The sequence below is a fragment of the Eulemur rufifrons genome, chromosome 16 (genome assembly GCF_041146395.1).
Source record: "Eulemur rufifrons isolate Redbay chromosome 16, OSU_ERuf_1, whole genome shotgun sequence".
Lineage (NCBI taxonomy): Eukaryota > Metazoa > Chordata > Mammalia > Primates > Lemuridae > Eulemur > Eulemur rufifrons.
Genome location: NC_090998.1, coordinates 33,084,832 through 33,110,237, shown reverse-complemented (window position 1 = coordinate 33,110,237; position 25,406 = coordinate 33,084,832). Strand labels below are relative to the sequence as shown.

General features: G+C 36.5%; 1 protein-coding gene across 7 annotated transcripts in view; it reads right to left on the bottom strand.

Moving 5' to 3' along the window:
* Positions 1–7,153: 7,153 nt before the first annotated feature.
* The window catches only part of PPHLN1 (periphilin 1), a 182,086-nt gene continuing 163,833 nt past the window's right edge, over positions 7,154–25,406 (bottom strand). For all 7 annotated transcript variants that reach the window (XM_069489844.1, XM_069489849.1, XM_069489850.1 and 4 more), the window contains one exon: positions 7,154–9,725. In XM_069489844.1, coding sequence (XP_069345945.1) covers positions 9,531–9,725 — 195 coding nt within the window. In that variant the 3' untranslated portion in view covers positions 7,154–9,530. The remainder of the gene's footprint in view (positions 9,726–25,406) is intronic.

The following is a 25,406-nucleotide window of genomic DNA, read 5'->3' as shown; positions in this document are numbered from 1 at the left end:
AGCTGATATTTTTATATCCCTAAATTGTAAGACGTTTGTTACACTGCAGTGCTAGATTTGTTAGGGAACCAGAAACAGCATTTATGAATGAAATGATTGCTTGTATTTTAGTCAGGGTTTATAAGTTTAGACGGTCAAATTTATATTGCCTAGTGATGGAAAGTTCAATTTTTTTGATTTTTCAATATTAAAAAGGCTCTGTATGCATGGTGGGGCTATGTAAATACTCTTTAAAACTATGGCCCTATTAATCTTACGAGTGTTATTTATGGGTCAAGCAATGTAACCTGTATAAATGTAAAAACAAACAAAAAACCCCATATATACCCCTGGAATATATGGTAAAAACAAGTAGAAGCTGTTTGGGTGAATGGTTTTTTTCCCCCTTTGGGGGGAGGGGTGCCTTTCTCATTCTTAGCAAAGGTGATGATTATCTCATGGGAAGAGACCAGAACTACAAGGATCTGCTTTTTGTGGCAGAGGACTTTGTAGATTTATTGTTTAAAGAGAGGCTATTCCTTTTTATCCCTCCCTTCCAGCTAATCTATTGGCTTTTCACAGCAATTTTGAAAACTGGGTCTTCTGGTTATGTTTTTCTTTTAAAATCTTTAAATGAGAGGATGCTGTGCCACTGAGTACTTCACGTTACTAGGAGGTTCTAATTCAAGGGGAAATTATGTTGGATTTAAACTATTGAGCAGATATTCTGATATGTGCCATGCTTGCATATGCTTCTCAGTCGTAACTAAAGGTCCTAGTGGCTTCTGGGACCTTTAGAGAGGTATTTAATAAACGCTCAATAAATAACAAACTACCTTTCTGAATACAAATCTTTGCAAATACATCCAAATAACTTCCATTTTGCACCTCCGTTCAGGCATGACGTATTATTTTGCAGTCCTTCGAAGAGGGTAAGAGACCTCCACTTGACTCCTGCGTGTCCAACGCCCCCAACTAGTAGGTGGGAAATAGGACTTCAGGCACCAGAGGCATATTTTTCCGTACCTCCTGGAGGCCTTGGGAAGGACAAACATGAATCCCATAGGTACATCAGTGAATGGGCTGAAGCCTCCCAAGCCCATCCCTGGACAGGGCAAGGCTTTGTACCTGGGTGAGGCAGAGGCCCTTCAGAAGAGCACTAATGGTGGGAGAGCTCTTCCCTCAGTAACTGTGTCTTCATTCCCTGGTCTGGTGCATTTGAAGAATATATCAGCAATGAAAAGGAAGTGCATGCACATGAGTAAAGAAATTCACCCAGGACAAAAGACAGTGCAGCATCTCCCAAAAGTAACCAGTTGTAGCGTATCAGATGTTCAAAGCACATTCATACAAATGTGTCTCTTTTAAAAATGGTAGTGAACTATACATACTGTGACTTATTTTACATGTAGACACTCCACGAGTGCATATAGGTCTACCTCATTCTTCCAATGACTGCTTCATATCCCACTTTATCTATTTAGCCAGTCCCTTAATGATTGATTTGAATTTCCTCATACATGCCTTATCCTACACTGCCACACATGAACATGAATTGGGAGCAGTGTAATTAGTGGACAAAGGTTATATATTTAAAACTTTGGATATTGCCAATTTTCCTCTCAGAAATTTTCCTGATTGACATTTACATAATATATGAGTGCTTGTTCTATCACAACATCTCAATATATAAGCAGGTATCTTGATTTTGAAGAAATGCTCAGAACCTATGCTACAAACAGTGGGCATCCTTTTAGAAAAGATTTGCAATACGTTGCTTATAAAGAATGGAAAACATAGTAAACCGGTGATACTTACCCTAGAGAAATGCAGGTTCAAGCTGAAGGCACTGCCCTCGGTAGTTTTCAAGTACACTTTTGAGGTTACATGTATTGCCGAAGGCTTAAGGAAATGCAGAACTATTTATTCACAATAATGATATAACTTTCAAGCTTAAAAGTTAATCCCCATTAGTGGCAATTAACAGAAGACTATGGACAAAGTGAGAAAGGGAAGCAACTACCTTGCAGTTCTATAAAAAATTAGGCAAGAAAATAAAGCTTTACTTGCTAAAAGGTCTGAAAATATCTAGTTAATAAGAGTGCAAAGTACCTGGTCAGTTACTAAACTCCAAAATTTGGTTCCCAAATAAACATCAAATGTTAAAACACTGCATCTAATCTCAACATGGGTGAAGCAGAACCTTAACGGTTTCATTTTCCTCACTTGAGAGCAGTCACTGGAGAACATTTGGCAGAAGGCCCATGGAAGGACACTGGCAAAAAAGTTGACAGAAACTCCTTTCAGCTGTCATTCAAAGAAAATGATTCATTTTGTATGTACACTTGCTGCTCTCTAACACTTTCTAGTTCCTGGGTTATCAAAAGTACCAAAAGAGAAAGATACCATTTGCTGTTTAACCCTCTCACTTTAGATACAAGTCATGGCCTTATAAAAAGGATTGTAAAATTGAAATGGGTACCTAAGACGGCTGGATCTGCACGTATGGCACGTGTTCCTGCCCAGTTTGGTCTTCGGGAGATGGGACCCAGAGCTTTAAATCGTGCTGGACGTTAGTGTGGACCTATTTCAGGAGCGCCTGGAAGACTTTAGAACAATTACTACAAACACAGTGTGGGCACACTTTAGTTTCTTGAGCTGCTCTTTTCTAACAGACTCTCAACTACTGCCATGGAAAGAACCAGTGTTGCTAGACCATTGGATTTTTCAAGAGAGGACAGGAATCTGAACTTTTGTTGAAATCGCCCAGCTTTTAAATGCTAGCAACTAATTCAAACATTTCTGAAACACTGTTGAATAAAATGAGCCAGCCATCAGGCAGTCTCCACCTCCTGGGTTATATAGATTCAAAAGTCTGAAGCTGATTCCCCTATCTCTTAGAGATATCTAGGGGATACACAACTAATTACTGTTTATAGAAATAGAAGTGACCTTTTTTGGATGCACAAAGAGGAACAATTATTGGGGTAAAAAAGTTCTACTACAAGCGTCATTATCAATTCAATGCTAGTAATACAATTATGATAAAATCCATTTTAATTAGTCAAATGAGAAAATTGCTAATTGCCTGGTTACATTCTCTATTCATTCACTGGAATGGTCTAAAAACAGAAGGTATATGTTCCTATACAGTCACATGGGTTTTCTGTAAATTGTCAAATATATTAGAAAAGTTTCCAGGTAAACTGGGCCAAGTTGAAGTGAGCAGGAAGAACTGAATGTTGTACCTCTAAACTCACGTTTTACCAAGGTTGTAGAATCATCAACTTTACTGGGGGAATAAAGTTTAACACACTGACTGCCACACTAGAAAAAAAACTTTTTTTTCCCCTGGAGCCATATTGTTTTATTATGAAAATAGAATAAAAGCTTTGAAAACAAAATGATCTTTTCTAATTTAATGAAAAATTTACTTCTTATTGTTTCTGTGTGTGAGTAATACGCAACTTGAAAAATAGCTCTCCTGGCTCCCAAGATGAAGAGACATGTGAGTTACATATGCTTCAGGAGGCCCTGGGCTCAAAACTAACATAAGGTAAATACAACTCACATGGCAGTTAATGTGTTAAGGGTGACTTTCAAAATGGTTTGGAAAGGGAATATGGAGGAAAGTAAGACATTGGGTGTATATATAGACTTGGTCACAGGATTAAAGCCAATTTATTCTGTTTGAACAGACCCACCTAGCTGGTCAAGTATTCCCATTTTAGGCATCAACTTTAGCCTCAACTTTTCTTTTGCAAAGGAAATTTCACATCTCTACTGCTATATGTACCCAAGGTGCTGTTATGCCGACTTTAGAAGTAACTTACAACCCACTCTCTGCAATCATTTGATTCCAGACAATGTTACCAGTACCATTAAGAATATGTATCTTAAATGCTAATAATGTTTTAACATTTTTAGATAACTGAACCAAGCAACTGATGTTGGCAAAGACATTACTAGTCTGATATAAACCCACCACAGAGTTGATCTTGCAGCATGGTGCAGAGCACACCGGACTCCAGGATTCCGGAGATCTGGGTTAGGAGACTCACTTCTCTCATTATCAAGCAGGTTAAGTGCTCTCACCCAATTTCCACTTCTGTAAAATGAGACTGCTAAAACATCTCAGAGGTTTCCTTCCAGCTTCAGCATTCTGTGGAGACTAAACTGAATTTATTAGGTCAGTTAACAGAAGAGTCTTCCCACTCAGCATAAAGTGTTGTTTCCCTTTTCTCTTTCATTTGCCAACACATTTGTCTGGCAAGGATTCCCTCCTCCAAAGACCAATGGGAGCTGGGAACTTTAAAGGGTGTTGGTGTTTTTTAATAATGCTTGGGATTCTAAATGGGCAAGAGGTTTAATTAAATAATCAAAAGGAAATTTGGGGTTGGTTGTCTCCCTATCAATGTGTATGGCTTCAAATTGACTTTATCTCCATTAAGTAGACTGTTTAGAGACCATCTAGAATATGTGGAGGGCAAGATATTTTCCTCGCTTCATGTTATTTCTCCCCAGTTACCCAGAGGAAAAGATTTTTTTCCCCTAGATCTCAGAGGGCTGCTATTGGCAATCTCTGAACACGTAAGCAAAGCTGAAAAGGTACTATGTTTATTTAATCTTGGTTCCTAGAATAGGAGAGTTGAATTACCAGGTTCACTCCACTTACGTGGTGTTCTCAAACTCCATCACAAGTCCTGGTGCAGCAGCCACAGAGATTCTGAGTCCTGGGGCTGCGCTGAGGCTGTGGGAGCTATAAGCCTACATGCTGCTCACCCCAACAGCTACTCCTTATGAACCTCAATCTTGTCTTCTAAAACAGCTCCAAGGCAGGCCAGGTGCAGTGCTCACACCTGTAATCCCAGCACTTTGTGGCTGAGACAGGAGGATCTCTTGAGCCCAGGAGTTCAAGACCAGCTTGGGCAATGTATCAAGACCCTGTCTCTACAAAAAAAAAAAAAAAAAAAGAAAAAAAAAAAAGAAAAATCAGCCGGTGCGCATCTATAGTCCCAGCTAATCAGGAGGCTGAGGCAGGAGGATCGCTTGAGCCCAGGAGTTTGAGGTTGCAGTAAACTATGATCCCACCACTGCACTCTAGCTTGGGCAACAGAGCAAGACCTCATCTAAAAAAAAAAAGCACAAAGGAGGCACATCAACTGTTCTCAGGGTCCTAGCCTGGAAAGAGTAGTGTTTCCATTCAAATTCCATAGGAGAGAACTTGGTTGTTGGGTCACATGTAACAAGGAAAACATAGCAAATGTAGCCTTACTTAGGCAACCATGTGAGTCAATAGCAACTCTATTACCCTGGGAAAAGAAGAGAATAGATTTTGGTAACTACCTTAGTTACTGGTCCCCCCCAACCCCTGCTTTCCCCCCACCCACTGAATCTGATAACATCTGTGCTCTCAAGAGAAGTGGCAAGAAGGAGATGATAAATGCACCATGTATAACGTTACCACAAGTCTTGGTCTGGCAAGGAGAATGTGGCCATTACTCTTAGGAGCTCTAGGTGCCAGTCTTAGCAGTGTAACAGCTATAAAGCCACCCGGGCCGCTGGCAGCCCACAACACTCAATGCCATCCAGCATGAATACTTCAAAGAAGACCAGATTACCATGTCCAAAGCTGTTACCAGAGAACTGTCAGAGCCTTCCTGGGAGCTCAGGATCATTACAGAAAACTCTGGAGCGAAGTTAAAACCAATATATATTTTGGCAGTTATAGCAGAGTCCTTCCTTAAAGACTAGGCTATTACTAACTTTCTGATGATACATCATCCTCTTCCTTCAAGAGGTTCTAGATCTATGAACTGGCTCAGGGCCAGGAAGTGGCTGAGAGCTCTGAGAAATCTACATTTTTGGCAAGAATACTACATAAGTAATGTTTCCAATTTTTCTTCTTAAGTAGGGGGAAAAGGTAACACTAAAGCATTCAACATCCTTCACATTCTGCTCTTAATTTTTCCCACCATCATCCCCTATCATCCTCCCTGACCAGTTTCAGTACACAGGCCTATGCCTTTCCCTCCATCTCCCCCTTCTCTGCCTGAATAAATCCTATTCCTCTAAGATCCAGGGGTCAAATGTAACTTCCTCATGAAGACAACTATAAGTTGACGAATATGAGTACCTACCATGTTCCAAACTATGCTAAGAAGTGGGGTTACAAAGACAATAAGGTTCCTGCCCTCCAAGAGTTACTACAAAGATGTAGGATTTTAATCCTACAATTCTTTAAAATTCAGATTCATAATTACACAAGTATTGAGTACTGCTGTGTGTCAGGCACCATCTTTTCTTATTTAACTGGTTTTCAGACATCAAGACTCCCTAAGTCACAAAGTTAATGCAGTAAGTAGCTCCCTCTTATCCCCAGGGGACATGTTCCAAGACCCCCCACCCCCCAGTGGATGCCTGAAACTGGACAGTACTGAACCCTATATACTATGTTTTTCCTATACATACATACCCATGGTAAAGTTTAAGTTATAAATTAGACACAGTAAGAAATTAACAACTAATAATAGAACAATTATAATATACTGTAATAAAAGTTACAGGAATGTAGTCTCTCTCAAAATATCTAATTGTACTGTACTCACCCTCTTCTTGTGATGAAGTGAGATGATAAAAGGCCTATGTGGTAAGATGAAGTGAGGGGAATGATGTAAACATTGTGACATAGTGTTAGGCTACTACTGACTTTCTGATGATACATCAGAAGGAGGCTCATCTGCTGTGGGTGATCCTGGAGTCATCGGGCCATGACCGTGTTGACGGCTGGACGTCAGTGGCAGATGTAGATAACAGGTGGGCAGCGTGTGCAGTATGGGTCTGCTGGACAAAGACATGATTCACATCCCACATGGGACGAAGCAGGATGGCGCAAGATTTCATCACTACTCAGAACGGTGCGCAATTTAAAACTTATGAATTGTTTATTTCTGGAATTTTCCATGTAATATTTTCAGACCACAGTTGACTGCAGGTAACTGAAACCATGGAAAGCAAAGCCACAGATGAGGGGGACTACTATAGTTTCTCAATTCTCAAACGTCCTCTATCCTGCTGCTGAATAGGTGAACTGAATACTAAGGCATAATCAATCTTGTAGTAGAAAGTAATAAAGCCTACATTTTAGCAAAACACGTTAAGCCTGTTAAAATAAGAGAAAAGAATCTAATTATTTAGACGTGGTTACTTTATTTTGCACTTTAAAATTCACAAAAAGCTTTATAATATCTGCGTTCTCCTTGTTGATCATCAAGGCTTTATGGTAAGACAATGAAAATTTTATCACATCAATTGGGCATACTTAAAAAACAATGGATAATTTACAAACAAATCTCTTTAATCAAGAACATTTTGTAAAATACACACTCTGGTACACATCTGAATTCACCTATCCTAAAATTAGACTTTAAAGGGCTTAAAAAAAAAAAAATCCCTAAACAAACAGTTTTAACACTGACAAGCCTACCAGAATAATGCTGATGGCAAGCTATAAACAGCTTTAAAGCTGAATGTAATTTGGGGGAAGGGGAGAAGAAGAAATTATCTGCTGAACCTACATTTAAATGCATCTGTTAGTAAGACTTCTCTAACTTAATGAATTTCAACAAAGTGAACAACTCCTTTGCCTTTGCCTTTGGTAGTTTCTTAAGTTTTATTTTTAAATTTGTGACGTCTTGACTAAAGAAAATGAATCCTGGGGCTTCAGTATTTAAGGAAAAGAAAAACATTGGTGGTAATCCCAAAACAGTATTAGTGATAAAAAAACAAATATAAAATAAAAAGAAAAAAGAACCAAAAAAAGAGAGAGAGAGAGAGAGAGAGAAACATTGGTGGCAAAAGAGGAAAAACAAGATCAGTACCTTTCTTAGTCCATCTAAAGTGGGTAACAAATAAAATCATTGCTATTAAGGAAAAATACCGGAGTTGATATGTGGGATTTAGTTTGGCTTAAAGTTAGATAAATTAACATCTAAATGACAAAAATAAAACTTTAAGGTGATCTCATTTAGGAAATTAAAAAAAATAACTGTTGCCCTCAATTAGCTTTTAAATTTGTGGAACAGCATAATACGTACTTTGAGGCACCCAATAGAGGATCTGTTAAAATTATTCATACTGCTATTTCCAATTTTAATATAATTTTTATGTGCTTTGGGGTAGCTCTTTAGATATTATCAGTAGAGGCCACTAAAAATAATGCCAGAATTTGAGTAAGAAGAGAGTAGAAACCAAAAGAGGATGGGAGGATAATGAAATTGGGTAGTAATAACAAACATGATTTTTAAGGTTTCCTCACTAACACCGCAAAATTGTATATTTTGGCTCAATGCCACAGGGCTGATGGAAGTGATCAGGAAATGAGTGGAACATCCTAGTCGTCCCACTTGGATTCTTAACTAACCCGTGATTTGGATGGCTCACTCATGGAGGACTGTTCACACAGGCTGCTTGGTAAGGGGCAGCTGTGTGGGGCTTACTATCAACACCTATTTGCTTTGTTTCTTTCAAGAACACTTTTGAAGGACTAAGGACCTCCAAAAGGCAGGAGAACAAAGAACTCACTGGACTACAGAGATTAACAAGGGAATAATCTGTAAATAGTGTAATCATGGACATGTTATCAATCACCTTCTTTCTTGAGGTGGGGAATACGGGTCTATAAAAAAAAAACAAAAAACTGCACTCCACTACTAGACCTATGAAAAAATAAAACATTCCAAATTTTTCCTCTTTTGATCAGAAGTTTTTGAGAAATCTCAACTTTAAAATATCCCTAATCTGTCATCTCAAATTGCCCCTTTTATTAGTCTTAAAAATGATATTGCTTAAGGCTCATACATCAGTGAAAGAGTCAAAAGCTTCAGGATTAATAGATGACATTTAGTTCATTTACTCAGGAAAAAGGATTTTACTCTGAGGTGTCTTTCAGAGATTTAAGAGCTCTATGTTATCACTGAATGAAACTTATTCTCAAAGCAAATATTCTCTATGATACCAAAGTATTCAGTTTATTATGACAGTACACTTTAACATATTAAAAGTCACAAAGCCTAAGAAAAGCAAGCAACAAGGTAATAAAATCACAACTCAGAATCCTAACATTTTCACATGGTACCGTTCACTATGAAATGCAAAAAGACTACTAATGTTTAAGTGGAATGATCTCTAGCCTGTAAATTACACTCCTGTGAAGAACAAATGATTATATACTTGGAAGACTACAGAACATGAGTAGGCACAGAAAGCTGTTCTTCAGGACTGCTTTTTCAAAGCTTGAAAAATGAATTGACCCATCATTTTAGGGGGTGAAGCGGGGGGCAAAGATGCATATGAATTAGGAGGCTTTACATGTAGAAAAAAATCTAATTAAAATATTTTAAACAGACTATTTTAAATGTTTATTTGACATTGGAAGTGCGGTCAACTATCATAAACTATTTCTCTTCATCACAAAAATTCCATATATTAAGGATTTACGCAATCCAGGAGGGAAAAAAATCTAGAAACTTTTTTTTGCCTGAGCAAGAAATCTAAAAAGGCTCTCCAAAATCTTGAGTAGAAGTATCATACTCTGCAATAAAATGCTTGAGTTCCTCAACACACCGCTCACCTATTTCATGTAAATTCTGCCTCAATGCAAACTGTATAGACTTTTCTAATGAAGGATCTTTTTCAATCAGCATTTTCACCACCATCCCGAAAGTTTCACAGTCTTGTCGGTAAACCTAGAAAGGTGAAACATACTCTGGTTAGCTGAGAGTGAAAAAAATTAACTAAATACTTAGGTGAGTTAACAAAACTACGATGCACGAGTCTAAAGGGAAGACACAATGATACTGTTCACCCTCTCTTGCCCTTGCATTGTCACTACTGCCAGACGCCAGTTAAACCTTTATCTTTGAGACTTGCTGACAACTTGAGAATAAAAACATTAATATACCATATGACCAAATGCAGAAGTTTGGCATGGCATTTGTCAGCATAAGGCAGTCTACTCAAAGGACACCAGACTAGATAGAGATGACAATATCTAAGAACAAAGGCTTAGGTAAGGCATATATCAATGGCTTTGTTCACTTATGTGTTTGGAAGAAAAAAGTTTGTAAGCCCCTAACTTTAGATTCTTTGTTTGAAACATGCAGATGACAAATTCAACATTCTGTTTATTATACAACCAAGAACTACAAGAATGCTGAAAGTATCTACTTAAAAAAACCTTTTCAAGTTATAAATGTTTAACATAGCTGAAGTCATCCAGGTAGAGTTATGGTCAAGACAACATGCATGTGTATATATGTATGTATTTTTCTACTTCAATGTGTAGATTCTATTATTTTATGTCAATGTGTATATATGTTTATCAGTGGCAATTAAATACTTCCTGTCTAAAAATTGCTAAGTTTCTTCCACATTGTCATTTCCTTAATGTGCAGTCACCACATGCATGTTAGACTTCTATGCTATTTTTCCTACTCAGTAATTCATGTATTTAAATAAAAGTTACAGTTGAATTCTCCATGAAAATTAAATGAAATAAAAACTATCCGGTTTTTAAAACTTTTAGGTTAATTTTTACTTTCCTAACTTAACAATAACAATCAACATTGTTTATTCTCCAAAAAGGTTTCATTCCTTTGGGGAAACTTTAGAAATAAGTGATATGAGACATTGCTTGACTTATGACAAGTTTTTATTCCTCAAATGGTCACTGCTAGTTGTAGTGGCTGCTGCTATATTTTTTCTCAATGTCTGCAATATTTGTTTTGATTGCTTAAAAATAGCTAAAGAATATTTTTAATTTTTAACTCTCAGTTTTAAGTTGCTAAATTATACTAAATTCATTTCCTTGCTCTCAACTCCACAAGTTTCAAAGAAATTTAAAGGGTAAATTCTTCGAATGACACATTAATTAAAATATATAAAACCCTTATCAACAGGGCACGATGGCCCCTGCCTATAATTCCTGCTACTGGGTAGGCTGAGGCAGGAGGATGGCCCTGAGCCCAGGAGTTCAAGGCTGCAGTGAGCTATGACTGTGCCACTGCACTTAGGCCTAGCCAACAGAGTGAGACCCTGTCAATCAATCAGTCAATAAATTTCCTTATCTGCCTTCTTCATCTCAGATACACATACACATTTTTCTAAAGAGTAATGAAATTTAGTCATAATAACCATTAAGTTTCATTTACCAATTTAAACAAACCATTTTTTCTAGTTTATCCTAAGGTTTACATGACTGAGAACTGATACTGGTATTCTGATAAACGAACTTAGAAAACAGTATACTACTGAGATAATATTACATATGACAATAAAACATACTATGACTGGTCTAACAAATACATAGTACCTAAGACAAGCCAATGCAGTCCCCCTGGAGGAGAGTCAGAAGCATGATGTTTCACAGTCCTAGTGGAGGTGAATTCCTTACCAAACCAGTCAGCCCACATAATAACAGCATTCTAACACCAACCACACGCCTCAGCAGACTGCTTTTTGGGTGGCCTAAATTTTACAGGCTTCTTTATAACAGATGTACTAGATGAGGATAATGTTACATTGTGAATTAACCTGCAAATTCTTTAATGTAAATCTGCCTTCTACCTAAACTGTAAGTCTTCATTTAGCATATTTACAGAACATAAATATGCTACATATTTGCATATGAAAAATAAAACCATATTAAGATGTTCATGCATTTATTTAAACTGTCACTCTGGAGACAAGACACCGTAAACATTTAAAGTTTTATTTTTAAATTTTAAGTCTTTTTGAATTTTTTGTTGTAAATTAGGTAAGTGTTTGCATCTTAGTTAGCAAGAACAACCAGAACTGCTAAAAGCACCGTAATTCCCTACACCAGAGGGTAAATTTACTAAAAAGATTGCTTAAAATGTACTGGTTGGGCATTAGACAGGAAATAATTACTTTTTTGTTAAAGGAAGACCTCACCCTCCAACATTTTATAAATACAATTCACAACTGTCAGAAACCTATTTCCGAAATGTGTTCCACAGTAAACTCAATCCCAAAACAGGAAGGGTGTAGTTATCTGTAGGAGAGTTTGTTTGCTTATGATCCCTAGCTGGAAATTCATTAATAATCTTCAGATTTGATATCTACAGGCCACACAGGAAGACTTTTTTGTTACTGTTTTTGTCGAGCTTGGACCTCATCAAAATGAGAAACAGGCTACAGCATGGGTGGGGTTCACATAAACTGCTTAGAAAATGTAGTTAAATTTGCCAGCATAATGAAAACACTATCCAAATGTGGTTTCACATATTTCTTTACTATAGTAGCCTGTGTTAATAGTTAAATTTTCACAAAATGCTTCTAGGAATAAAGGAATATGATAAAACAAACTACCAAAGCTTTTGACTACTGCTTATGCTTTCAGATGACTAGAAGAATAGTTAACAGGCAAAACAAACTCAACGGCAAATTTGTTCTACCTAAAAATTGCTAAAAAATGACATAAAACTCCTCTGACAGAATCTTACTTCTGTTCCCACAAAAAAAGAAACCGAAACTAAGGCAACATGAGCTGTTAGAAGAATTTTCATTTTGGATAAACCATCTTTATTTAATATATATATATTACAATTCTAGAAGGCCAGTTTAGAGGAATGATGGAGACTAGAGTTACATCTAAAAACAGTACCTACTAGGCTTTGGTGGCCACTTAAGTTAAAATATATGTGCATATATAATATTTACCTTAATATTAACATTTAAATTATAATTTATGTTAATATTAGGAAGTAACTAGTTAACTGGAAAAGTCAGATACACAAATCCTTAAAGGGCTGGGGAATCAAATGAGAACATTATTTCCTCTATTCCTGATGCCTCATTTCATATAATCTCATTTATCTGAATTCATATGGTTCAAATGCTACATGTCTCATGTCAGAAGATTTACATCCTACTAGGAAAGGTAAAAACAAACAATAAAAACAAAGCACAAATGAGACATTTAGGTGTGTAAGTGGTAGGGAAAGCAGAAAGAAGAGTAGTTCCAAGAGCAAGCTTATTGAGTTCGAATCAAATCCTGATTCTGCTAATGTGGAAGGCCTAATAATGCCCCCTAACACTGCCTCCAAGATGTTCACTTCTGAATCCCCGGAACCCATGAATATGTTACTGTACACAGTATAGGGGACATTGAGATACAGAGCTTATCCTATATTATCTAGGTGGGCGCAATGTAACCACAGTAGTACTTAAAAGGCAAATGCAGGAGGGTCAAAAACAGAGGCAATATGGCCACAGAAACAGAGGTTGAATGATGAACTTTAAAGATGGAGGAAGGAATTACAAGCCAAGGAAACAGGTGGCCTCTAGAAACTAGAAAATGCAAGGGAACCGATTCTCCCTAGAGCCTCTGGAGGAAGAGCAGCCCTGCAGATACCTTGAGTAGGGTCCCAGTAAAACCTATTTTGGACTTTATATATTCTTCTCAAGCTCACATGGAGTATTAACCAAGTTAGACCACAGTCTGGGCCATAAAACACACCTTAAGTTTAAAACAATAGATATCATACAAAGTATGCTCTCCAACCACAATGGAATTAAATTAGAAATCAACACTAGAAAGCTAGCTAGAAAACCCCATACCATTTGGAGGTAAACAACACACTTCTTTAAATAACACATGGGTCAAGAAGAAATCTCAAGAGAAATTGAAAAATATTTTGAACTAAATGAAAATTAAACCATCAAAATGTGTGGAGTGCAGCAAAAGAAATGCTTAGAGAAAAATGCATAGCCTTAAGTGCATATATTAGAAAAGAAGATATAAAATCAATAATCTAAGCTAGGAAATTAGGGGAAAAAAGAACAAATGAAAACCAAGAAGAAGAAAAAAAATTAGAGCAAAAATATTGAAAACAGGAAATTAACAGAGTAGAAACAATAGAACCAAAAGGTCGTTCTTTGAAAAGATCAATTAAAATTGATAAATCTCTAGCCAGGCTAACCAAGCAAAAAAGGAAGAAGACACAAATTGTTACTACTCTCATAATAAAGGAACGTTATAAACAACTCTATGCCCACTAATTTGAGAACATAGATGAAACAACCCATTTCCTTGAAAGACACGATCTTCCAAAACTCATAAAAGAAACAGATAATCTGAACAGACTGATATCTATTCAAGAAATTGAATCAATAATTCAAAACATAACAGAAAGCACCAGGCCCAGATGGTTTCACTGGTGAATTCTACCAAACATTTAAGGAAGAAATGATACCAACTCTCTACAATCTCATCCAGAAAGCATAAGCAGAGGCTTCCTAACTCATTCTATTAGGCCAGTAGTACCCTAATGTCAAAACCAAAGACATTATGAAAAAGGAAAATTGCAGACCAGTATCTCTCATGAACATAGATTCAAAAATCCTCAACAAAATATTAATATATCAAATCCAAAAATACATAAAAATAATTATGTACTATGATCAAGTGGGATTTATTCCAGGTAGTTCTGAAAATTAATTAATGTTAATGATAGGGGAAACTGTGTGGGGAGAGGGGATACATAAGAATTCTCTGCATTTTCTTGCAATTTTTCTGTAAACTTAAAACAGCTCTAAAAAATAAAATCTGTTAAAATTGTTTTTAAAAAGAATCACATAAACAAATGAAAAAAAAAAGGAAAAAAATTCTTAACCTCTGTGCCTCAGTTTGAGTATCTACACCTAACTATGCTGTTGTAAGGATTAAATAATATAGAGTACTCAGAAAGTATCTGCCACACAGGAAGCATTTAATCTACATCAGATATAGTAATGATAGTGGTAAGAGGAGAAACAACTGTTCTGTCTAGAGAAGGGAGTATTAAAAAATGGTATTAGAACTAATAAGTCCTCTCAAGGAAAATAGGGAGGAGGAGAAGGAAATGGTGTTTGGGGGAAATTCTATCGGTTTAGCATACTAGAGCTCAGGGTTGTGTTCATCCTGAAAGGAGATAATGAAAAGGTTTCTTTCAAGGAGCTATCAACCTATAAATAAGCATTTAGCAAATAGGGCAAGAGCTACAAGGAGAAACCAGATCCTTTGGGTGTATCAGGAAGAGAAAATGGTTGAGAATCAATGCTTAGGGCTCCTGAGAGCTGGAACAATAAATGTGACATGATGTGTTAAAGAAAGACAAGACTGTAGGCTTTACATGTACAACAGTTCCCACCTTATCTGAGGTTTCACTTTCCATAGTTTCAGTTACCCGTAGTCAACCACAGTCCAAAAATACTAAATGGAAAGTTCCAGAAAAACAATTAATAAGTTTTAAATTTCATGCCATCTGAGAACCACAATGAAATCTTGCACCATCGTGCTCTGTCCTACACGAGATGTGAATCATCCCTTTGTCCAGCATATCCACACTGAATTAACTACCCATTAGTCACTTAGTAGCCTTCTTGGTTAGCAGACTGGTAAAACATACTATATATAGGGTTCGGTACTACCCAAGATTTCAGGCACCCACTGGGGGTCATGGAACATATCTCCCATGGATAAGGGGGAAACTACTGTAATTAAGCAGCAGCAGATACGTGGTAATGTGAAGAGTGACAGGTGGAAGGTTTTTTCTTTTATTTATTTACAAAGGAAAAGTTTTGAGGGTAGAGATACGTTCAGTACTCAATAAGTCATTTGAGGCACCCATGACACAGTTAGAACCAACCATTAATAGGAAGATGAGGATGAGTCTGGACTTCTAGAGAAAGCAACAGGGGAGGAAGCGAGGGAGGGACTGAGTTTATAACCTTTAGCACTAATGCCAGTTGAAGCCATAGAAGTTTCCTGAGGAAAGCACTAAGTTCTCTCTAGTCCCACAAACTAGATACTCAGTAAATGTTGAATAAATAGGCAAGTCAGCTTTGAGATACTATGTAATACAAGAGCCAGAGACAGCCAAAAGCAGACATCTAAAACCATCAATATCAGCCACAGAAAAGAAAATAAGGAAGATGAAGAACCAGGAGACAGTGAAGACACAGGTGCCAAAGAAAGAGTTTGCAAAATAAGGAGACAGTCAATCAAATGCTAGAGAAAGACCAAAGGGGGCTGGGCGTGGTGGCTCACACCTGTATTCCTAGCACTTTGGGAGGCTGAGGCAGGAGGATTGCTTGAGGCCAGGAGTTTGAGACCAGCCTGAGCAAGAGCAAGACCTCGTCTGAACAAAAAATAAAAAATTAGCCAGGTTGGTGGCACACGCCTGTAGTCCCAGCTACTTGGGAGGCTGAGGCAAGAGGATCACTTGAGCCCAGGAGTTTGAGGTTGCAGTGAGCTATGGTGACACCACTGCACTCTAGCCCAGGCAACAGAGCAAGACAGAAAAACAGACAGAGAGGAAGGAAGGGAGGGAGGAAGGAAGAAAGGAAAAGGAAAAGGAAAAGAAAAAGAAAAAGAAAAAGAAAAAGAGAGGAGAGGAGAGGAGAGGAGACCAGACCAAAGAAACTGACAACCAAATCATATTGACTGGATTTTAGAAATCAGTAAGTAAACGGTTTACCACAAGGGCAGTTTATTGGGATAGAGGGGATTACAGAGCTGTGGCATCCAATATGGTAGTCACTAACCATATTTGACTAAATTTAAATTAATAAAATTAAATTAAATTAAAAATTCAGTTCCTCAGTCACACTGGCCCCATTTCAAATGCTAGTGGCTACCACATTAGGCAGTGTAGATATAAAACATTTTCATTATTGCAGAAAATTCTATTTAGCAGTGTTGTCATGGAGGACGGGAGAATGAAAAGAAGGTAAAGATGTAGTGATAAATGTTGACCTAGTAAATTAAATAATATATATTTGCAACCATTTTATCATTAAAGTGGGTAATAAAAGCTAACCATTTTTGAAGAAGCATTGTGAAATATAATTAGTATCTACAAAATGTTCTACAACATTTTGATGAAAGGCAAATAAAAATGTAAGTTAAAAAAAGAAACTACAATTGGAACTTAATATACAAGGAAACATTCATAATGTCTAATGTGCTGATGAGGTTGGGGGAAAAAGTGATAGCACATTGATGTTAAATATTGGAGACAAATTTAAACCCTTTAATTTGGATCTATAATAATGTAGAAGGTGTCAAAACTATTGTAATCTATGTTGCTGTTTGTGCTGTATTAGTAGAAAAAGATATCTTTGAGTCTTCCTCCTCAAAGCTGCAGCCCTATTGGGTCTTAAAAGCACAGCTCCTAAAAAGAACACTGGTAGTTGCTAAGAAATGCATTATAAACACATACATTAGACCTACAATATCTACATTCAATATGTGGGTAAAATTATTACAACCACATAAAAAAGTTACTCAAAAGTAATGATAAAGTAGGTAAATGCTAAAAAGCTTTAGCAACCAGTGTTTATAGCATTTTCATACATAAATCCAGACCAGTTTATAAATTTATAGGAATTGACAAAAGATTTAATAATTATGAATTTTCTTTTCAACCTTTTCAGCTTATTATTTCTTTCAATCATGACACACTAAACAGACAAAAAGGAATGAAATAATTTCAAATACAGAATTGTCTACAGAATAATTTACTAATGCCAAAACCAGATTCCATAAAGTTTAAATATAAAACCTAAAGAAATCTCAAATTAATGTTGATTGAAAATGCTGCAAAGGAAGTATGTACAGTATGATCCATTTATGTACACTTTAAAAACAGTAGTTTAGTTAGTTTAGGGATACACATATATGTACTAGTAATACAAAAACATACATAAGAATGATAGCTCTGAGAAGTGGTCAGATGAGACCTGAGAAGGGCTTTACCTATATCTGTAATATTTTATTTCTTTAAAAAGAGGCTTAAAAAATATTAAACTCTAGGTAATGACAAGCATGTTGATGTTTTCAGGAATGAAGTGTGCTGCTATTATAACATATTTTGACATGCATCAAAACATAAGATGAATTAATGGATAAACAGAGGAACTGTATAAGGAAAAAGCGACTGTTTTTCCTCTCCTATACTCTCACAATACTCAATACTTCACCTTCTGACATTCCCACATAGCAATTCTCCAGCAGATACCAACTGGGGTTAAAATCAGATCCCACAGGTTAAGAACTCAGTCCCAAGACTACCTCCCTCACCCCCAGAAGCCAATTATAGGTCAGGAACCTCCAGAACTTCTGACCAAGCAGCTACAAATTAGGGGGTTCCCATGACCTCCTCCCTCAGGTTCACTATTTGCTAAAGCAGCTCACAGAAAGCACATTACTTGCTAACGCCCATTTGTTATAGAAGGATACAACTCAGAAACAGCACAACGGAAGAGATACATAGGGCAAGGTAAGGGGAAAGGGGGGCAGAGCTTCCATGCCCTCTCCGCGTGTTGCTGCCTTCCTAGTACCTCCATGTGTTCAGCAAACCAGATGCTCTCTAAATCCTGTCCTTTTGGCATTTTTAAAAAAAATAAATTTTATTGTGTATATTTGAGGATTACAACATGATGTTATGGGTTGTATACAGATATTAAAATGGTTACTATAGTGAAGAGGATTAACGTATCTGTCACCTCACCATACAGTTGACCCTTGAATAATACGGGGCTGAACTGCTTGGGTCCACTTATATGCAGATTTTCTTCCACCTCTGCACTCCTGACACAGCAAGACCAACCCCTCCTCTTCCTTCTCAGCCTACTCAATGTGAAGACAATGAGGATGAAGACCTTTATGATAATCCACTTCCCCTTAATGAACAGTAAATATATTTTCTCTCCCTTATGATTTTCTTAATAACATTTTCTTTTCCCTACTATGTGCAAGGCACTGGATTTGGTCAGTAATAATGCCACGTGTTGCTCAAAGAGTAAAAGAGGAATAGATTTAAAATAACCATAAAACAAGGTAGAATACAGTAAATGCTGTAAGAGAAATACAAAGTATTATAATGATACCAAATAAAATATCATGGGGGGGGGTGGTCAGGGAAGAGGATCAGTGAGGCAGTATTGGCTATTCCAGACAACTTGGAAACAAATTAGCAGAGTGTGTTTAAAGAGTAGTGAGTCTTGGAATATAGAGAAGTTTTGAAAACGATGACTAATAGACTAGAATCAAAATGGAGCTAGATATGAATAGGTAAGGCAAAGACCAAATTCTTGGACTTAACATGTAACAGGTACACTGCAGACATTTTTTTTCCTTATTCATTAGACAATAAACAAACCACTTAAGACTACTGATGAAAGAAAATCAATGTATTCGTTGCTCAATATCCACCATTCAACTCTGATTTAATAAGTAATTTTGTGGTCAATGTTAGTTATTGGCTTGAGGAAAAAAACTTCTAAGGTACAAAAAGTATAAAAATGCTAAATTTAAAGAAAAATATTCACAATAACCACAAGAAAAAAGGCATTTAAAAACATAAGTTTTGGCCGGGCGCGGTGGCTCACGCCTGTAATCCTAGCACTCTGGGAGGCCGAGGTGGGCGGATCGTTTGAGCTCAGGAGTTCGAGACCAGCCTGAGCAAGAGCGAGACCCCATCTCTACTAAAAATAGAAAGAAATTATATGGACAGCTAAAAATATATATAGAAAAAATTAGCCGGGCATGGTGGTGCATGCCTGTAGTCCCAGCTACTCGGGAGGCTGAGACAGGAGGATCCCTTGAGCTCAGGAGTTTGAGGTTGCTGTGAGCTAGGCTGATGCCACGGCACTCACTGTAGCCTGGGCAACAGAGTGAGACTCTGTCTCAAAAAAAAAAAAAAAAAAAAAAAAACATAAGTTTTAAAATTCTAACTGCTGAGAAAATGGGTAACAACAAATATTTTGCAGTGTGACTAAATTTTTCATGTAGCTTTTGATATTTTCATGTCTAAGAATAATAAACATTCTTTAATAAAAGCAGGGAAGGGAAGACTTAATTTGGACATTTGCCCAAGCAATGTCTAAAACATTCATCACAATGAAACAGAGATCATAGATTAAAATGGCAATTCAGCTCCTTAAAAGATATTTGTCACTTAGAAAGCCTTTCCCTTTCCTGTTTCAAAAAAAAAAAAAAATCAGGTTAAAAAGGTAAAATTCTTATGTATACACTTAACTGATTTATATATATAGCTATTTCTTACAAAAGAAATTATTACATTTGAGTAAGAATTAAATGAAGTGATTGAGTACACAACTAAAAGAAAAATCCAACATACAGCTTTAGAGTTTTCCAAATAAAATGTATTTTAATTAAGGTAACATTCAAATAAATCTCTTTAGAATGTCATAGATGAGGTAGTCCAGCCTTCGAAATGATTTAATATTATCAATCAGAAAAGTGCAATATAACTGTATAAAGGTCACATTTTAGATCTAAGGCTAAAAAAAGAAGCCAATTGGCAATAGCTTGTTCTCCCAAACAAAGAAGTCTTAAAGTGGTTTGAGGAATCTAAGAGTAGCAACCTCTACCCCAGTTACCCTCCAACAGGAGAAATTTGTCAGCACGAGTGATTAAGCAGGAAGCAGCTTAGCTATTTCAAGACCTACCTCCTCCTCTTCCTTCCCAATTCATCTACCACAAAGGAGGCTGGAGACAATTCAACATTAGGTTGCTGTAACCTTCTGAAGATCTGTAAGAATTATATTGAAGCTAGAAGTTTCAACAGTTACTGGGCCCAATCTGTTGAGTCCTTGCCTCAGGGAGGCCTCACTATACAAGAAGAATTTTAGGAGAATGGGAAGGACTCCTAGCAAAGGTCTCTGTGACTAGAAATGGTTGTGGGTCACAATTCTAAAGGTCTTTTTGTTTGTTTAAATAGCATTTAAAAATAATTGGCAAATTATAAGTATTTTATTTTATTTTTTTTTTTTTTGAGACAGAGTCTCACTCTGTTGCCCAGGCTAGAGTGAGTGCCATGGCGTCAGCCTAGCTCACAGCAACCTCAAACTCCTGAGCTCAAGCGATCCTCCTGTCTCAGCCTCCCGAGTAGCTGGGACTACAGGCATGCGCCACCATGCCCGGCTAATTTTTTCTATATATATATTTTTAGCTGTCCATATAATTTCTTTCTATTTTTAGTAGAGGTGGGGTCTCGCTCTTGCTCAGGCTGGTCTCGAACTCCTGAGCTCAAACGATCCGCCCACCTCGGCCTCCCAGAGTGCTAGGATTACAGGCGTGAGCCACCGCGCCCGGCCCAAATTATAAGTATTAAGTCACTAACTTAATATTTTCATATGGACCTTTACATTATTTTGCATACCACAAATCCTTTACAAGCACTATGGAGTTTATGGCCTTCATTTTATAAAAATATTGAAGCAGAGAGATTAATGGTAGTTAGTTGAAAAAAATGTAATTAACATTCCCAGCCTAGGTTTCTAATTCACCTAGAATCATAATGCTGCTATAACCAAGAGAATTATTGAAATCCAAAATAAAAACAAAGCCATGACCGAGACTAAATCCTTGGCAAAGAGAAATTAACCTGCTTGGTTTTGAAGAGTGGTATAAAGAAAATGTCTTGGAGGGGCCTGAAAGGCAGGTCATCTGCTTATGACTTCTAACTATCATGAGATAACTCGTATCATTTTGCGCGTCCTTCGTGTCTAATACTGTACTTTAAGTCACTCCCCTAGCGAAATTTGAAACTTAGCTTATTTTTCCATACAGCTTCAGGGATGCCACTAAGATAAATTAATGAAAAATAAACAGGTCAGGTCAGCCATCTGCCCCATGCTGGGAAAAGCATTATTGTTCTGTAAGCTACTTCTGCTGGCTGTGGTTGGTTAAAGAGCATTTTATGGTAAAATGGGGCATTTTCAACATATCCTGTAGGGGAGGCGAGTTCTCCCTTAGCTTCTTTTGACAGGTGATTCAGTGAACCAGGTATGTTCACTCTGCCCTTCCACTTCTTTCATCACTAAAATTCTTTATCTCATATATATACACACACAGAACCTAGGACGTATCAAATTGTAAAATGCTTGTGATTATGGGTGCTTTGTTCTTTGCTTCTTGTGTTTTTTAGTTACCTATAATGCACATACTAATTTTAAAAATAAAGGTTATTTTAAAAACCTAGGGGAAAATTCTGTATTGTACAGTTGATTTTAGTGGAAGTCACTTTTCCTACTATAAAATTTCTCCAAGTCTCACAATGAAAAATTACATTATGGTTTCAGCACACATGTGCTGTTATGCTACTTTTTTCTTTTTCTGTTTTCTGTGGCATCAAATAGTTTAAATATTTTATACGTACTATAGTTTAAAAACACTCATTTTTGTTGTAGTACCGAGGTATTGCGAATTTTCAGCTCAAGATGAAGTCCTTGCTAATGCAATAGTTCTGGGAGACTTTTCAAATATATGCTATAAACTCTTTTTTGTGAAGGTGATGGGCGCGGGGGTTGCTGAGAGGCCACTGACTCAGAAAGCACCAGTGTAGGGTGGTCAGGATTAACTATGGCTCCAATATATGGGTAGTTTCTGCTTAGCTGATCCCTCGCCACCTCCCAAGATAAGCCCCTGAGCTATACTTATCGAAATCGAAAGCTATGTTTATGTAATCGAAAACTATGTACCATAGTAGAATTTAAGAGTTTTGGTGATAAAGGTGAATAACCAGAGCTTACTACCATATGAAACTGGGTTTATAGTGTTGACATGGCCAAGGAATACAGAAAGAGGGATGGTAGGAAGGTGAGGGAAGGAGGCATGGGAAGCAAGAGGGAAATTAAGAAGGAAGAGAAATTACCTTGTAGTCTTAGAGTTCCAGGTTCTAAACTTGATTTCTGCCCTATGATTCACGAGAAACCCCTGTAAGCTTTCAATACTTTCACTTTACTTGCCAAGAATAGTTTGAGTGGGTTTTATAACTTTTTAAAACTTTCTCTGGATACGTAGCATGACGGTCTGCTACAAGGAATAGATGTTACCTGGCCTTCTGGGCTGGGCTGGCAACCTGGGAGCAGGGCAGGCCTGTGCGATTACACCTGCATTGCAGCCCATCTGCCTATCAGCAGGGCTTTAACACTGGCAGGAATGCCGAGGTGATGGCATAAATCTATTTTTTCTTCAATATATAATTGCAAAACCATCAAAGGCACTCCACAAGCCTTTATCCAACATAAACATAGTTAAAGATGGGCCACAACCCTTTATCCAACATAAACATAGTTAAAGATGAGCTATAATTTTCCATGGTGAAAGCTGAACAATTACCAATCCTTGGAGTTTCCATTGAAAATACAGCTACTGTACTCCTACTGGAAAAAAATAAAAAATAATAATGTACCTGCTTTCAACTCATCATATGCAAATACAGGAAATAGAATATTATCAGTCTACTTAACCACACTTTCACCAGGGAGGGACTTTTCAATTAGATAACATACAATACCACTCTGAATAACTTCCAAGATGTGTTTTTTCTTTCCAGAAGAAAGGAATTACTCATAACTAACCTAAATAGCACAGCTTCATTTTAAAAATAGGAACTGCAATATCAGGTAGATTAAAAGTAGGTTAAAATTAATTAATATTTAAATAACTCATTATTTTACTTTTATCTCTGAAGGTGTTATATATAGTAGGGAATCCATAAATAATGTTATACATAAATGGAAGTACATATTTTCAAGATCTGTCTGTAGATATTTTCTAGTCTATACTTTTATAGCAAAAGTAATTAGATACTGGAGTTCCTTCAAAGAATCAGAGACATACTTAGATAATTTAGGGTAAGCCAGTATTACAGAGTACAACTCAATATTTGTATTTATTAGAAACTGAGGGCAAAAAATGGTAGTGCTACAACTATGAAATTCTAATGGCCTTCTAAAGATCTAATGAACTTGCCAAAAATATTTTCAATATGTAGTATATGTATTAAAATGGATTTTTTAAAAGTTGAGCTATTGGTTTAAAATATTGCTAACTTTTCTGATTAGCAAAATCACTAAGACTGAAATGATAGTAAATTTTAGGTAAGAATAACTAGGTAAACCAGAAATAAAATCTTTCTTTGGATTAGGAGAGCTGAACATTTGATTGGTTCATATGAGAGTCCAAAGGCTAACTTATTACAGGAGCCAAAACAAATAGTAGACTGTTGTTTCCCCTTTAACCTTACTTAGTACAAGATTACCATGTGCTCATGTAGATACAACACAGACAGAAATTTTTCATATAAACACATCCTGGAAAAATGCATTAAAACATTCCTCTCATACATATTTTCAGTGTCCTATGACAATAAAAGGTATAAACATCAAAATGTGGCTTCATTTTCTGAGAGTTCAGTGTTATTTGTGTTGCAGTATTTAAAAGTCTAGAATTTTAATTTATGGTTTGACATTTCCTAAACAAACACTAAATCATATGTAAAAAGTAAATGCTAAATTTGTCTATTTTACAAGGATTGTTTACATGCTTTTAGAGGCTCCATATTGCCAAAATCTGACTGTTGTACATCCTTATTTCTTGGTTTTGTTATTTCTATAGTCATAATACTAGCATGGACCTAACCAATAAATATAGCAATGTTACTGCATAGCAGTCTTCTTTCTAGCAGTTTTGCATCTAGCCTCTTTTTATTCTAAACTTTTCTACTCATAGGCACCATCTTCCTCAAAAACAAAACAAAACAAAACAAAACAAAACAAAACAAAACATCCCAACCTTCTTACAACACTGCTCCTCTGGCTTCAACCAGATCCAATCCAATTAAATTCTTCAATAAAATCTTGGTTACTAAATCTCATCACTTACCAAAACACCATCTACTATACATTGTAAAGTATTTCACATGCTTTCATATGCTATCTGTATTCCTCTGCTTGCTTTTCTACTTTAATTTCTTCAAAATTTTGTTCAGGGTATTTTTCACAAAGTTTTCCTAGATCAATTTTTCTAGAATACTCTAAATATTCATGAAATGTTTGTTTCTTTCTATCCCGTCCACCTTCTGAGGGCAAATATCATTTCTTTTGCTTCCTTTGTAACTACCTCCCAGCCTCTCACTATGAGGTTGGAAACAAAATGGATTTTTAAGTATTTCTGATTAATTTAAAATTGTAAGATATTCTGGCCTTGGCTCATACTGTAGTAAAACATTTTGACCATCTTATCCAATTGACCCCATATGTAAATTTGTTGAGATTAGTAAATAACTCTGTTCAAAGGGGGCTGTCAATGAAGATTTTTCCTTGATTAAATTAAGATAATTAAGCTTGTAATAGATCTAGAATTACAAGGAAGATGAATTATAACAAACAAGTTCTGAAATCACGTCGGGAAGAAAGTCTACATTAAAAAGTCATTTCAAGAAAGTGAAAAGACTAAAACATAGTACCTTGAAATGTATTATAATGTATTAACTTTCAAATATATAGTCATCCCAACTTTTAAAGTATTTAAATGTAAAGGCACTGGCCTA